Here is a 17,536-nt window from a genome sequence, read left to right on the forward strand (position 1 = left end):
CTGTCCAAAGGGCCGCGACCTGCCAGCTGGGTGCAGCATAAATACCCATATCCCGCTTGGAGGGGTCACTGGTGAACACTTTCCAGTTGGTTAGACTCCACGCCTTTAGACAGGTCTTGCCAATGTTTGATACACGTGGATGAGGAGGTCATATATCCAGGCCCCACGCCTACAGTTCTTATCTTATCCAGGGACCTCAGCTTCCAACTCCTCAGTAGAGGATTCCACCCCATCGAACGTGACAATAGCGATACGTCATCAGGTAAGATCAGGAATCCCTCATGTCCCCCAGATCTCCTCATAGCGATAAGTCATCAGGTAAGATCCAGGCGTCACTCGTGTCCCCCAGATCTCCTCATAGCGCTAAGTCATCAGGTAAGATCAGGGCTTCCCTCATGTCACCCAGATCTGCTCATAGTGATACATCGTCAGGTAAGATTAGAGCATCCCTCATGTCCCCCAGATCTCCTCATAGCGATACGTCATCAGGCAAGATCAAGGCGTCCCTCATGTCCCCCAGATCTCCTCATAGCGATGCATCATCAGGTAAGATCAGGGCGTCCCCCATCTCCCCCAGATCTCCTCATAGCGATACGTCATCAGGTAAGTTCCGGGCACCCTTCATGTCCCCCAGATCTCCTCATAGCAATATGTCATCAGGTAAGTTCTGGGCGTCCCTCATTTCCCCCAGATCTCCTCATGGCGATACGTCATCAGGTAAGTTCAGGGCGTCTTTCATGTCCCCCAGATCTCCTCATAGCGATACATCATCAGGTAAGATCAGGGCGTCCCTCATGTCCCCCAGATCTCCTCATAGCGATAAGTCATCAGGTAAGTTCCGGGTGTCCCTCATGTCCCCCAGATCTCCTCATAGCGATACGTCATCAGGTAAGATCCGGGCGTCCCTCATGTCCCTCAGATCTCCTCATAGCGCTACGTCATCAGGTAAGTTCCGAGCGTCAGTCATGTCCCCCAGATCTCCTCATGGCGATAAGTCATCAGATAAGTTCCGGGCGTCAGTCATGTCCCCCAGATCTCCTCAGAGATACGTCATCAGGTAAGGTCCGAGCGTCAGTCATGTCCCCCAGATCTCCTCATAGAGATAAGTCATCAGGTAAGTTCCGGGCGTCCCTCATGTCCCCCAGATCTCCTCAAAGATACATCATTAGGTAAGGTCCGAGCGTCAGTCATGTCCCCCAGATCTCCTCATAGAGAGAAGTCATCAGGTAAGTTCCGGGCGTCCCTCATGTCCCCCAGATCTCCTCATAGTGATACGTCATCAGGTAAGTCCCGGGCATCCCTCATGTCCCCCAGATCTCCTCATAGAGATAAGTCATCAGGTAAGTCCCGAGCGTCCCTCATCTCCCCCAGATCTCCTCATAGCGCTACGTCATCAGGTAAGATCAGGGCGTCCCTCATGTCCCCCAGATCTCCTCATAGCGATAAGTCATCAGGTAAGATCCGGGCGTCAGTCCATCACATGGACGGTCTGTACTGATGACTGCAGCTGGCTGGCTGTGATGAGCGATGTGTAAATAGTGCGCCAATGCAATTCTCCACCCGCCGCGGTGTCGCTTACATGCCATCATAGTTTCCCATTTCCAATCTAATGGTGCGCACACACGGTCACATTTTGTGTCAGATCTGAACGATAACAGTTTAAAAGAAATCCTTCAATCGTTCATATCTGAAAGAAAATCTGACATGTGAGCCTGCAACGATGATCGATGCGCGTTCCCGCGTGTGAGATAACGATCTCTGACATCTGATGCGTTTGCAGTCAGATTTGTCCGATTTCATTCATTTTAATTCAGTGTAAATCGTTCAAATCGTTCATCTGACATATCTGACCGTGTGTATGTGCCATAAAGCCTCGTACACACTGGACGATATTTTAAACAACATCGTTATTGTTCATTATATCGTCCAGTTTGTATGAAAAAGGATGAACGATAACGACCAATAATGCGTGCTCCCGCAGGTCGTTGGTCTTTGTCGTTCATCGCCCGAACAAGCAGGCCGACCGGACGATATTGTCAGGTTGTTGCATGTACTGGTGCGCACAGTGGGCCTGATTCAGACCCGCTCGCAAGCAGGTCGATGGTGGCCCAGTGCGCATGCGCGAGACCCGGCTAGCGACGGGCGCTCCGTCGATCCGGGTCTCGCACCAAAAGGGGGCGGCTGTCGATTTTGATTGACAGCTCGAACCGTTTTGGAAGCCAAAGCGATTGCCTGCCGTTTGTGGGCGGCCCCACTGACATCACGAGTGATGTCAGTGGAGAGCTTCCGGCTCTATTAAAGCCAGAAGCTTTCTGGGGCTTGCAGCCACGAGACCCGACCCCAAGGGTCTCGTCGCAAGCCCGATGGTCTTGACCATCGCGACCATCATCTTAGCTGCTCGCAATAGCTGTGGGTGGTCACCCACAACTATGCGAGCGGCCAGAAGGCCGCTCCAAAAAAAGAAAAATCCCGCCCATATTCAGAGCGAGCGCTCGGTCATTGCGTCCGGCTCTGAATCAGGGCCAGTATCCACTAGACGGCAATGAAGGACTTCACGATACTGTACTATGCAGTGCCCACACTGTGAACGATATGTTGCTCAGTGCAGGCTCCCTCCCTCATCCCTGAACATGGTCAACCTGATGATATCGTCAGGTTGACAGTCGTGTACGGGCGATGAGCGATGTTGAAAACGACCAGTGGAAGTGCGCATCGCTGGTCATTTACGACATTTTACTGGACGATTAACGATTAATGAGCGATTGAACAATAATGATGTTGTTATCGTTCATTTTAATTGGCAAGTGTACACGCACCTTTAGGGGATGAGGGAGGGTGCCCGGCGCATCGTTAACGACATTGAGTACACCCCTGCCGGGGACAAACGATGTCGCTCACAGAGCGAATAGTGTGTTCTGGGTCAGTCGCTGGTTCTGCTCCTCCCCGACGTTGTAACAGGAGCGCGCATTACCCCAGAGCGCAGCTGCGACGCACTTTGTTGAACTGATACAGCGACATCGAAGAGACTTTTCTTTCATCTTTCTTGATCCATCCTCTTCAGTAATTATTCATTTACAGCCCCCAGAGGATGAGAAGTGTGATAACTGCATCCAACATTCAGAAATAGACATTGTACTGGGGAAATAGGGACATCTCCGAAATGTGGGGCCAGAATATTGTGACATGTGTGGTGGGGTGTAGGGATCAGTCCCTTATGGGGCCCCAGGTGGGGTCTGCATTACTCACCCAAGGACCCCTACACCCGCCTGGGACACGCTGACAGGAGAGGGTGCGACACGGTGTGTTAGACAGAACAGGTGTGAGCGCGGACGGCAGGGGACCATCACCATGAGGCACACAGGACACCCCTCATCATGATCTCTGTGAGGTACCGATGGCGAATGCAGTGACTGAGGCTCCAGCTGCACCTATGTTGCTGTATTCATGGTGTGTGGTTTACACTCCCCTGACACCAGTGACCTGTTACTGGGCTTTCCGTGTGCACAGACGATGTACAAGCATCCTGCTTTCTTACTATGTTGGTTAATAACATATTTAGTCATACATGTCAGTGTGGGATACAGAATTATACCTCTCCGCTACTCCAGATTTAGGGGCCCATTTACCCACAATCGCATTCGCAGTGCAATCTGGGATCCTGCGTGTTTTCCAGGGAAAATGCCACAAATAGTTCATCATGAATATGGGCCCTTAGAGCTGCCCATATCCACTAGCAGACATGACAACGACTGCGCCATCACCACATTGTACTCGTACAGTCGTTTGTCAGTCTGTGACGAGCAGACGTTCAGTGCAGGCTCATCAATCATCTGGTAACGCGCTCAGCCTGACGATATTGTCAGATTGTCCAGCATGTTTGCCCGATGATAGATGTCTGAACGACCAGCGGGAGCGCAAATCACTGGTCATTTTAGACATTTTTCTAAACAATTTGGAAAAGATTATTGAACGATTATCGAATGATAACGATATCATTATATCGCTCAACTTAATTGCCTAGTGGATGGGCCCCTTAGTCACTGACTGAGCGCTTCCGTCAGACAGCAGCAAGATAGTAACATTATTTGGGAGTTGTAGTCCAAGAGCATTTCAGAAGGTTCTAGCTATAATGTCCTGGCTATAATGTCTGGCTCTAATGTCCTGGCTCTAATGTCCTGGCTCTAATGTCCTGGCTCTAATGTCCTGGCTCTAATGTCCTGGCTCTAATGTCCTGGCTCTAATGTCCTGGCTCTAATGTCCTGGCTCTAATGTCCTGGCTCTAATGTCCTGGCTCTAATGTCCTGGCTCTAATGTCCTGGCTCTAATGTCCTGGCTATAATGTCAGCGTACATACTCTGGTCTTTGGACCTGATTCACTACGGATGGCTGTTCTGATCGCAGCTACGATTCCGCACGCAGTTCTGCAGCAAAAATATGCTAATGTCTGCAACTGCTCAGCCCACTACCGCTTTCTCACATCCGTAAGACCTCGCAGTCCTGCGTACACATCGGTAACATCGGCCCGTCACGCAGAATTACAGCAGCTCTGACCTGTCTCAGACATTGCTAACCTCGCCGCACACAGTGAGTACTGAAGCTGCATATGCCGTCACAGTGACTAATTTATGCACGCCCAGGAAACGGCGTTCACACAGACAGGCACGCCTGCGTTTCTCCAACCACTCCCCCGTCACCACCCACAACCACTGACGTCCCGTCACTCTCTCTGCGATGTGTATGTGATCGCAGCGTGATTGTAATATGGCCGGCACACACGTACTGCATACGAATGCGCACCATCAGCTGATCTGCGTACGCTGTTGCCATGGCGATCCGTGATGAATCAGCCCCTTTACTGAAAATACAAATGATAGAATAATCTGTAACCTCAGAACATGGCACAAAGTAATAGTGAAATAAAGAGACCGGCCTGAGAAAATGTAATAACTTATTATTGATGGCAATTACACACAGACAAAGACATCACTGATTATCTGCTCTAATTACTAAATGACATCATTGCTCTGCCAGCCCCCAGTGTAACGGAGCATAGATCTAGCCGGGAGCGAGGGTCCTGCACACAGTAACCTTCCTCCTACCCCCGATATCATACAGAGGTTATTACATGCAGAAATGTTCACTCATTCCAAGCACAACGCAGCTGCTGGAGCGCCCTCTGCAGGCCGTGGCCGGATATGACTGACCCTGCAGCTTACACTGAATTAAAGGGACAGAGCAGCTGTGAGATCCATGTAATCTTTCCCATGTTCATGTCCAAAGTAACACACAGCAACTGGGAGGCAGGACAGGAGGTAGGTTATCGTCATGTACACAGTCCCGTGTGCCTCATCCAACGCAGAGTCCATCCGGACGCAGGCACAAATCACGTGTAGGAGAGGAGATTGATATCGTAGCATCCGTCCACCTATAAAATAAACCAATATAATGTCATTATCTTATAGCCCCATAGAGACCCCACACGCAGCCTCACGCTGTATGACACACGCAAATAGGAAAAGCAGCCGCATAAAGGGCCTCATGCAGAGCTGGACATATAAATGCAAGTGGCGGTTTTTGCCCCCCTTTTCATGCGCATAATCATCAATTCGCTGTGCGCGTCTTTCGCCCTGGTAACTCAAATTGCTGCCATTTGCATGAGGTCGGAGGCGGATTCGCTGCCTACGCGGAGTTGGTCGCACATCACGTTTGCGGTAATTCTGCGCAGGTAGAAGATACGATTCTTCTTCCTCGGCTGCATTTTGCGGTTGTGCTTAGACGAGGTTGCGCTGAGCAATGAATGACGTCCACAGTGAGAGCTGGAGATACAGCAGGAGCAGCTATTACGGGGGTTCCAGAGAAGTTCTGATGACAGATGGGGAGTGATACAGGTGAGGAGGGAGAGAGGCCCAGAGGTAAGGAGACTGAGCCTCTGAGTGTAATACAAAGAAAGGCGTCCGAGTGTAATACAAAGAAAGGCGTCCGAGTGTAATACAAAGAAACGCCTCCGAGTGTAATACAAAGAAACGCCTCCGAGTGTAATACAAAGAAACGCCTCCGAGTGTAATACAAAGAAACGCCTCCGAGGGTAATACAAAGAAACGCCTCCGAGGGTAATACAAAGAAACGCCTCCGAGGGTAATACAAAGAAACGCCTCCGAGGGTAATACAAAGAAACGCCTCCGAGGGTAATACAAAGAAACGCCTCCGAGGGTAATACAAAGAAACGCCTCCGAGGGTAATACAAAGAAACGCCTCGAGTGTAATACAAAGAAACGCCTTCGAGTGTAATACAAAGAAACGCCTCCGAGTGTAATACAAAGAAACGCCTCCGAGTGTAATACAAAGAAACGCGCCCGAGTGTAATACAAAGAAACGCGCCCGAGTGTAATACAAAGAAACGCGTCCGAGTGTAATACAAAGAAAGGCGTCCGAGTGTAATACAAAGAAACGCGTCCGAGTGTAATACAAAGAAACGCCTCCGAGTGTAATACAAAGAAACGCCTCCGAGGGTAATACAAAGAAACGCCTCCGAGGGTAATACAAAGAAACGCCTCCGAGGGTAATACAAAGAAACGCCTCCGAGGGTAATACAAAGAAACGCCTCCGAGGGTAATACAAAGAAACGCCTCCGAGGGTAATACAAAGAAACGCCTCCGAGGGTAATACAAAGAAACGCCTCGAGTGTAATACAAAGAAACGCCTTCGAGTGTAATACAAAGAAACGCCTCCGAGTGTAATACAAAGAAACGCCTCCGAGTGTAATACAAAGAAACGCGCCCGAGTGTAATACAAAGAAACGCGTCCGAGTGTAATACAAAGAAACGCGTCCGAGTGTAATACAAAGAAACGCGTCCGAGTGTAATACAAAGAAACGCGTCCGAGTGTAATACAAAGAAACGCGTCCGAGTGTAATACAAAGAAACGCGTCCGAGTGTAATACAAAGAAACGCGTCCGAGTGTAATACAAAGAAACGCGTCCGAGTGTAATACAAAGAAACGCGTCAGAGTGTAATACAAAGAAACGCGTCAGAGATGCTTCTCACTCAGAACCTACTTACAGCTTATGCTGATCTAGTACAGAACTCTCTGGGACAGTCAGCATCATCCTGCGCACAATGCGACTCATCCAGATAACGCTGGGAGGGAAACTAACCAGGAGGCCGTGGTATCGTTAGCTGGCACCAGCCGGACAAGGTCTGGATCATCATCTGAGAGAACACCTGCAGGTCTCGGGTGTCTTTCTGTCCTATATCACTGTACTAAACAGACTGAGACAATGATACCCAAACTTTTTGGAATCACGGCACCCTAGAGTATCAACTTTTCCACGGAACCCCCCTCCCTGCGCCAAAGGTTTCTTATTGAGAAATTTAGCAAAAATTTAAATTTAGTAAATTGTGCTTATGTCACCCCTAGGGGCAGTTATGTGGTGGTCACCCTTAGGGGCAGTTACAGTCAGGTGCATAAATATTGGGACATTGACAGAATTTTCATATTTTGGCCTCTATTCACCACCACAATGGCTTTGAAATGAAACAAACTAGATGTGCTTTACCTGCAGACTTTCAGATTTAATTTGAGGGTAATTACATCCAAATCAGGTGACCGGTGTAGGAATTACAATAGTTTCTATATGTGCCTCCCACTTTTTAAGGGGCCAAAAGTAATGGGACAAACTAAACAATCCTAAATCTAACTTTCACTTTTTAATACTTTGTTGCAAATCCTTTGCAGGCAATTACAGCCTGAAGTCTGGAACGCATAGACATCACCAGACGCTGGGTTTCATCCCTGGTGATGCTCTGCCAGGCCTCTACTGCAAATGTCTTCAGTTCCTGCTTGTTCTTGGGGCATTTTCCCTTCAGTATTGTCTTCATCAAGTGAAATGCATGCTCAATCGGATTCAGGTCAGGGGATTGACTTGGCCATTGCAGAACATTCCACTTTTTAGCCTTAAAAAAGTCTTTGGTTGCTTTTGCAGTATGCTTCGGGTCATTGTCCATCTGCACTGTGAAGCGCTGTCCAATGAGTTCTGAAGCATTTGACTGAATATGAGCATATAATATTGCCCCAAACACTTCAGAATTCATTCTGCTGCTTTTGTCAGCAGTCACATCATCAATAAATACAAGGGAACCAGTTCCATTGGCAGCCATACATGCCCACGTCATGACACTACCACCACCATGCTTCACTGATGAGGTGGTATGTTTTGGATCACGAGCAGTTCCTTTCCTTCTCCATATTCTTCTCTTCCCATCACTCTGGTACAAGTTGATCTTTGTCTCATCTGTCCATAGGATGTTGTTCCAGAACTGTAATGGCTTTTTTAGATGTTGTTTTGCAAACTCTAATCTGGTCTTCCTGTTTTTGTGGCTCACCAATGGTTTGCATCTTGTGGTGAACCCTCTATAGTCACTCTTGTGAAGTCTTCTCTTGATTGCTGACTTTGACACGTATACACCTTCCTCCTGGAGAGTGTTCTTGATTTGGCCAACTGTTGTGAAGGGGTTTTTCTTCACCAGGGAAATAATTCTTCTGTCATCCACCACAGTTGTTTTCCGTGGTCTTCCGGGTCTTTTGGTGTTGCTGAGCTCTCCGATGCGTTCTTTGTTTTTACAAATGTTCCAAGCAGTTGATTTGGCCACACCTAATGTTTTTGCTATCTCTCTGATGGGTTTGGTTTGATTTTTCAGCCTAATGATGGCTTGCTTCACTGATAGTGACAGCTCTTTGGATCTCATATTGAGAGTTGACAGCAACTGATTCCAAATGCAAATGTCACACCTAGAATCAACTCCAGACCTTTTACCTGCTTAATTGATAATGAAATAACGAGGGTATAGCCCACACCTGTCCATGAAATAGCTTTTGAGTTGATAGTCCCATTACTTTTGGCCCCTTAAAAAGTGGGAGGCACATATAGAAACCGTTGTAATTCCTACACCGGTCACCTGATTTGGATGTAATTACCCTCAAATTAAATCTGAAAGTCTGCAGGTAAAGCACATCTTGTTTGTTTCATTTCAAAACCATTGAGGTGGTGAATAGAGGCCAAAATATGAAAATTCTGTCAATGTCCCAATATTTATGCACCTGACTTTATGTGCTGGTCACCCCTAGGGGCAGTTATGTGGTGGGCACCCCTAGGGGCAGTTATGTGGTGGCCAGCCCTAGGGGCAGTTATGTGGTGGCCAGCCCTAGGGGCAGTTATGTGGTGGCCAGCCCTAGGGGCAGTTATGTGGTGGGTGACAGGGCTGCCATTCTTTTTGTCCACATATTATATGATATGCAGCCATTAGCACTGGTTTTGTCTATCACACTGCCTAAAAATCACTTTATTTGGTACTGGACCACCAACCCGGGGCCCCCCTCAAGTGCCCTGAGGCACCCCAGGGTACCACAGCACCCAGTTTGAGAACCACTGGCCTAAGAGAATATCTATGGTGGTACCTGAGGATATCCGGCCACGTTACATTGTGACTGTACATGCCGCTGTACTGGAGACTGGTATATGTCAGCCATGTCTGTCTGTGAGAGACTACTCTGTATATATGGTAGTGTGTCTATACATTGTGATCCCTATAGATCTCATTTGGCAGCAGAATTCAGTAATCAATAATAAAGCTTGTGTGTTAGATATATTTATGTTATCTTATATGAATTATTCATTCTTTATTAGTAATACAGGTTGAGTCTCCCATATCCAAATATTCCGAATTACGGAATAATTATGGCAGGACTGAGATAATGAAACCTTTGATTTTTGATGGTTTAATGTACACAAACTTTGTCTAAGGCACAAAATTATTACACATATTGTATAAAATTACCTACAGGCTGTGTGTATAAGGTGTTTATGAAACATAAATTAATTTCATTTATGTACACAAACTTTGCTTGAGCCACAAAAGTATGGAAAATATTGTATAAAATTACCTGCAGGCTGTGTGTATGAGGTGTATATATAACACATAAATGCATTCTGTGTGTACATTGGGGTCCCATTCCCAAGATATTTCATTATGATATTCAAATATTCCAAAATACGGAATATTCCGTTATCCAAAATACCTCTGGTCCCAAGCATTTTGGATATGGGAGACTCAACCTGTATACATTTTTGAATGTTAGTGCTGCTGTTATGTGTGTAATTGGCGTTAGTAATTACGGGTGGGAACAGACACCAGATACGGCAGCGGCCGTTATGTGTGTAATTGGCGTTAGTAATTACGGGTGGGAACAGACACCAGATACGACAGCGGCCGTTATGTGTGTAATTGGCGTAATTATGGGTGGGAACAGACACCAGATACAGCAGCGGCCGTTTGCTTTAGTTTATGGTGAGAGATCCATCGGTAAGGAGCAGCCTGAGAGTAAGCATTAAAGAAGGGCTGGGCAATAAGTGGCCGTTACGGCTGCTGTGGAACTACACATCCCAGCATGCCCTGCCACCGTTTTGCTTTCAGGGCATGCTGGGACTATCTCTTAGGGTTGTAGAATATATAGGGTGCCATGAGAGCATTATATTCCTTATAATGGAGCAGTAGTAGCAGACGTGCGTCTCCTAATGTCAGTATTATTCTGGAATGAGATTATGCCTCACATTAATGCCCTCATCTGTAATAAGCGAGTGTTCTATGCTGTAATCCTGCGGGAACGCAGAGCATACAGTACTCACATCAAACCTGCCGACGCTCACTGCGCTCTGATTGGCCCGCATGACTTCCGTCAGCGCCCACATCTGCTGCACCTCACTGGACACGCGCTCCGGATCCGGGAGAGCCTGGAACAGGAGGAGAAGAGTCACAAATTTCCCCTCAGGGTGTAACTGTGCGGACTAAGCGCAGCTACTGACACCCTGGAGATAAACCATCACCACAATCGTTACCATACACACGTGATATAATAAAAGTAACAACCGGCGCCATTTCTCCGGCCAATCTGAGGGATTTCTTCCTGTATTGTTTAGAAAGATCGGACACTGTAATGAAGCATTTAGTTGTAGACAGTAAATATCTGATCATATTTCTGTTACAGTTACTGAGTAATAAATACTAGCAATCAGTGCAGTGCCAAAGTAACATGCTGGAACCTCGTATATAGAGTGCTGGTGTATGAGCCGGTATTCAAAGAACCAGAACATGACATTTAGGGTGCGCGTTACTGTGCCCGGAGCTCGCTCTGCCAGACAATCACAGCTCTGCTCTACAATACTCATCCCTGAGCAACCTGAGTGGGCTTACTTCACTGCTCCTAGGGATTCCCTACCACCGGCACCTGGAACCGCTTCTCCCAGCCGGCACCTGGAACCTCTTCTCCCATGCTCCTACCTCCAGCACCTGGAACCACTTCTCCCAGACTCCTACCTCCGGCACCTGAAACATCTTCTCCCAGGCTCCTACCTCCAGCACCTGGAACCACTTCTCCCAGACTCCTACCTCCAGCACCTGTAACCACTTCTTCCAGACTCCTACCTCCAGCACCTGTAACCACTTCTTCCAGACTCCTACACCGGCACCTGGAACAGCTTCTTCCAGGCTCTTACCACCAGCACCTGCAACCTCTTCTCCCTGGCTCCTACACCGGCACCTGGAGCAAATTCTCCCAGGCTCCTACTCAGACACCTGGAACTGCTTCTTCGAAAGCTCCTACACCAGCATCTGGAACCTCTTCTCCAAAGGCTCCTACACCAGCACCTGGAACCACTACTCCCAGGCTCCTACATCGGCACATGGAACCGCTTCTCCCAGACTCCTACACTGGCACTTGGAACCACTTCTTCCATGCTCCTAATTCCGGCACCTAGAACCGCTACTCCCAGGCTCCTACACCGGCACATGGAACCGCTTCTCCCAGGCTCCTACCACCAGCACCTGGAACCGTTTCTCCCAGGCTCCTACACCAGCACCTGGAGCAAATTCTCCCAGGCTCCTATATCAACACCTGGAACTGCTTCTTCGAAGGCTCCTACACCAGCATCTGGAACCTCTTCTCCAAAGGCTCCTACACCAGCACCTGGAACCACTACTCCCAGGCTCCTACACCGGCACATAGAACCGCTTATCCCAGACTCCTACCACAGGCACCTGGAACCGCTACTCCCAGGCTCCTACATCGGCACATGGAACCGCTTCTCCCAGGCTCCTACCACCAGCACCTGGAGCAAATTCTCCCAGGCTCCTATACCAACACCTGGAACTGCTTCTTCGAAGGCTCCTACACCAGCATCTGGAACCTCTTCTCCAAAGGCTCCTACACCGGCACCTGGAACCGGTTCTCCCAGGCTCCTACATCCAGCACCTGGAACCGCTTCTCCCAGGCTCCTACATCGGCACATGGAACCGCTTCTCCCAGACTCCTACACTGGCACCTGGAACCACTTCCATGCTCCTACCTCTGGCACCTGGAACCGCTTCACCCATGCTCCGGCACCTGGAACCACTACTCCCAGACTCCTACACCGGCACCTGGAACTGCTTCTCCCAGACTCCTACATCTGAAGCCTCTTTTCCTAGGCTCCTAACAATGAGTGCACTACCAAAGTAACATGCTGGAAACTTGTATATAGAGTACTGGTGCATGATTCGGTATTCAGAGAACCAGAATATGAAATTTAGGTTGCGTGTTACTGACTGTGACCAGAGGTCGCTCTGCCAGGCAATCACAGCTCTGTTGTATGTTACTCGACACTGAGTAACATAAGTGGGCTTACTTCACTGATCCTAGGGATTCCCTACCACCAGCACCAGGAACCGCTTCTCCCAGGCTCCTACATCGACACCTGGAACCTCTTCTCTAAAGGCTCCTACCACCAGCACCTGGAACCGCTTCTCCCAGGCTCCTACACCAGCACTTGGAACCGCTTCTCCCAGGTTTCTACACCGACACCTGGAACTGCTTCTTCGAAGGCTCCTACACCAGCATCTGGAACCTCTTCTCCAAAAGCTCCTACACCAGCACCCGGAACCGCTTCTCCCAGGTTCCTACACCAGCACCTGCTTCTCTCAGGTTCCAACACCGGCACCTGGAACCGCTTCTCCCTGGCTCCTACCACCAGCACCTGGAACCGCTACTCCCAGGCTCCTACACCGGCACATGGAACCGCTTCTCCCAGGCTCCTACCACCAGCACCTGGAACCGTTTCTCCCAGGCTCCTACCACCAGCACCTGGAGCAAATTCTCCCAGGCTCCTATACCAACACCTGGAACTGCTCCTCTGAAGGCTCCTACACCAGCATCTGGAACCTCTTCTCCAAAGGCTCCTACACCGGCACCTGGAACCGGTTCTCCCAGGCTCCTACATCCAGCACCTGGAACCGCTTCTCCCAGGCTTCTACTTCGGCACCTGGAACTGCTTCTCCCAGACTCCTACACCAGCACCAGGTGCCGGTGTAGGAGCCTAGGCTCCTAACAATGAGTTAACTGCCAAAGTAACATGCTGGAAACTTGTATATAGAGTACTGGTGCATGAGTCGGTATTCAGAGAACCAGAATATGAAATTTAGGGTGTGCGTTACTGACTGTGACCAGAGCTTGCTCTGCCAAGCAAACACAGCTCTGTTGTATGTTACTCGTCCCTGAGCAACATGAGTGGGCTTACTTCACCGATCCTAGGGATTCCCTATCACCAGCACCAGGAACCGCTTCTCCCAGGCTCCTACACTGACACCTGGAACCTCTTTTCCTAGGCTCCTACCACCAGCACCTGGATCAGATTCTCCCAGGCTCCTACACCGGCACCTGGAACTGCTTCTCCCAGGCTCCTACCACCAGCACATGGAACCGCTTCTCCCAGGCTCCTACAACCAGCACCTGGAACCGCTTCTCCCAGGCTCCTACAGCGGCACCTGGAGCAGATTCTCACAGGCTCCTACACAGACACCTGGAATGGTTTCTTCGACGGCACCTACACCGACACCTGGAAAGGCTTCTCCAAAGGCTCCTACACCAGCATCTGGATCCTCTTCTCTAAAGGCTCCTGCACAGACACTTGGAACCGCTTCTCCAAGGCTCCTACCAACGTCACCTGGAACCGCTTCTCCTAGGCTCCTACACTGGCACCTGGAACCGCTTCACCCAGACTCCTACACCAGCACCTGGAACTGCTTCTCCCAAGCTCCTACACTGGCTGTTGTGATCTACAGCACATTTATAAATCATTCCCTATACACTTTCAAACCTTATACTCTCCCCCGAGGAGGAGGTCTCAGTCTGGCCTGTAGTGCACCATGCAGTCCCCTCGCAGAACTGGGAGGTACCAGGAGATGGCTATCCCGGCCCCCTAGCAATGCACAGGTCTAAAACCTGGAAACATATGCCAGAGACCCAGCAACACCATTGTCCCAGCGACACCACTGCTCCAGCTACACCCAGCAACACCACTGCCCCAGCTACACCCAGCAACACCACTGCCCCAGCTACACCACTGCCCCAGTTATACCCAGGAACACCACTGCCCCAGCTACACACAGCAACACCACTGCCCCAGCTACACCTCTGCTCCAACTACACCCAGTAACACCACTGCCCCAGCTACACCCAGCAACACCACTGCCCCAGCTACACTACTGCCCCAGCAACACCACTGCCCCAGCTACACTACTGCCCCAGCTACACCATTGCCCCAGCTACACCATTGCCCCAGCTACACCCAGCAACACCACTGCCCCAGCTACACACAGCAACACCACTGCCCCAGCTACACACAGCAACACCACTGCCCCAGCAACACCTCTGCTCCAACTACACCCAGCTACACCACTGCCCCAGCTACACCACTGCTCCAGCAACACCACTGCTCCAGCAACACCCAGCAACACCACTGCCCCAGCTACACCACTGCCCCAGCTACACCACTGCCCCAGCTACACCCAGCAACACCACTGCCCCAGCTACACCACTGCCCCAGCTACACCCAGCAACACCACTGCCCCAGCTACACCCAGCAGCACCACTGCCCCAGCTACACCCAGCAGCTACTGCCCCAGCTACACCCAGCAACACCACTGCCCCAGCTACACCACTGCCCCAGCTACACCCAGCAACACCACTGTTCCAGCTACACCACTGCCCCAGCTACACCACTGCCCCAGCTACACCACCGCCCCAGCTACACCCAGCAACACCACTGCTCCAGCTACACACAGCAACACCACTGCCCCAGCTACACCTCTGCTCCAACTACACCCAGTAACACCACTGCCCCAGCTACACCCAGCAACACCACTGCCCCAGCTACACTACTGCCCCAGCAACACCACTGCCCCAGCTACACTACTGCCCCAGCTACACTACTGCCCCAGCTACACCAGTAGATGGCTATCCCGGCCCCCTAGCAATGCACAGGTCTAAAACCTGGAAACATATGCCAGAGACCCAGCAACACCATTGTCCCAGCGACACCACTGCTCCAGCTACACCCAGCAACACCACTGCCCCAGCTACACCCAGCAACACCACTGCCCCAGCTACACCACTGCCCCAGTTATACCCAGGAACACCACTGCCCCAGCTACACACAGCAACACCACTGCCCCAGCTACACACAGCAACACCACTGCCCCAGCTACACCTCTGCTCCAACTACACCCAGTAACACCACTGCCCCAGCTACACCCAGCAACACCACTGCCCCAGCTACACTACTGCCCCAGCAACACCACTGCCCCAGCTACACTACTGCCCCAGCTACACCATTGCCCCAGCTACACCATTGCCCCAGCTACACCCAGCAACACCACTGCCCCAGCTACACCCAGCAACACCACTGCCCCAGCTACACACAGCAACACCACTGCCCCAGCAACACCTCTGCTCCAACTACACCCAGCTACACCACTGCCCCAGCTACACCACTGCTCCAGCAACACCACTGCTCCAGCAACACCACTGCTCCAGCAACACCACTGCCCCAGCTACACCCAGCAGCTACTGCCCCAGCTACACCCAGCAACACCACTGCCCCAGCTACACCACTGCCCCAGCTACACCCAGCAACACCACTGTTCCAGCTACACCACTGCCCCAGCTACACCACTGCCCCAGCTACACCACCGCCCCAGCTACACCCAGCAACACCACTGCTCCAGCTACACACAGCAACACCACTGCCCCAGCTACACCTCTGCTCCAACTACACCCAGTAACACCACTGCCCCAGCTACACCCAGCAACACCACTGCCCCAGCTACACTACTGCCCCAGCAACACCACTGCCCCAGCTACACTACTGCCCCAGCTACACCAGTAGATGGCTATCCCGGCCCCCTAGCAATGCACAGGTCTAAAACCTGGAAACATATGCCAGAGACCCAGCAACACCATTGTCCCAGCGACACCACTGCTCCAGCTACACCCAGCAACACCACTGCCCCAGCTACACCCAGCAACACCACTGCCCCAGCTACACCACTGCCCCAGTTATACCCAGGAACACCACTGCCCCAGCTACACACAGCAACACCACTGCCCCAGCTACACCTCTGCTCCAACTACACCCAGTAACACCACTGCCCCAGCTACACCCAGCAACACCACTGCCCCAGCTACACTACTGCCCCAGCAACACCACTGCCCCAGCTACACTACTGCCCCAGCTACACCATTGCCCCAGCTACACCATTGCCCCAGCTACACCATTGCCCCAGCTACACCCAGCAACACCACTGCCCCAGCTACACACAGCAACACCACTGCCCCAGCTACACACAGCAACACCACTGCCCCAGCAACACCTCTGCTCCAACTACACCCAGCTACACCACTGCCCCAGCTACACCACTGCTCCAGCAACACCACTGCTCCAGCAACACCCAGCAACACCACTGCCCCAGCTACACCACTGCCCCAGCTACACCCAGCAACACCACTGTTCCAGCTACACCACTGCCCCAGCTACACCACCGCCCCAGCTACACCCAGCAACACCACTGCTCCAGCTACACCCAGAAACACCACTGCCCCAGCTACACCACTGCCCCAGCTACACCCAGCAACAACCCTGCCCCAGCTACACCCAGCAACACCACTGCCCCAGCTACACCCAGCAACACCACTGCTCCAGCTACACCCAGAAACACCACTGCCCCAGCTACACCCAGCAACACCACTGCTCCAGCTACACCACTGCTCCAGCTACACCACTGCTCCAGCTACACCACTGCTCCAGCTACACCACTGCCCCAGCTACACCCAGCAACACCACTGCTCCAGCTACACCCAGAAACACCACTGCCCCAGCTACACCCAGAAACACCACTGACCCAGCAACACCCAGCTACACCACTGCCCCAGCTACACCACACTGGCTGTTGTGATCTACAGCACATTTATAAATCATTCCCTATACACTTTCAAACCTTATACTCTCCCCCGAGAAAGTCTCAGTCTGGCCTGTAGTGCACCAGACCAGGCAGTCCCCTCGCAGAACTGGGAGGTACCAGGAGATGGCTATCCCGGCCCCCTAGCAATGCACAGGTCTAACCACTGCTCCAGCTACACCCAGCAACACCACTGCTCCAGCTACACCCAGCAA

General features: G+C 51.1%; 1 protein-coding gene across 2 annotated transcripts in view; it reads right to left on the bottom strand.

Moving 5' to 3' along the window:
• Nucleotides 1-4,931: 4,931 nt before the first annotated feature.
• NICN1 (nicolin 1, tubulin polyglutamylase complex subunit) overlaps nt 4,932-17,536 on the bottom strand; it is a 73,981-nt gene continuing 61,376 nt past the window's right edge. For both annotated transcript variants that reach the window (XM_088465378.1, XM_088465379.1), the window contains exons 6-7: nt 10,682-10,786; nt 4,932-5,425 (exon numbers count right to left, since the gene is read on the bottom strand). In XM_088465378.1, coding sequence (XP_088321504.1) covers nt 5,384-5,425; nt 10,682-10,786 — 147 coding nt within the window. In that variant the 3' untranslated portion in view covers nt 4,932-5,383. The remainder of the gene's footprint in view (nt 5,426-10,681; nt 10,787-17,536) is intronic.

Source organism: Taudactylus pleione, unplaced genomic scaffold, assembly GCF_031769625.1.
Source record: "Taudactylus pleione unplaced genomic scaffold, aTauple2 ptg001984l, whole genome shotgun sequence".
Taxonomy (NCBI): domain Eukaryota; kingdom Metazoa; phylum Chordata; class Amphibia; order Anura; family Myobatrachidae; genus Taudactylus; species Taudactylus pleione.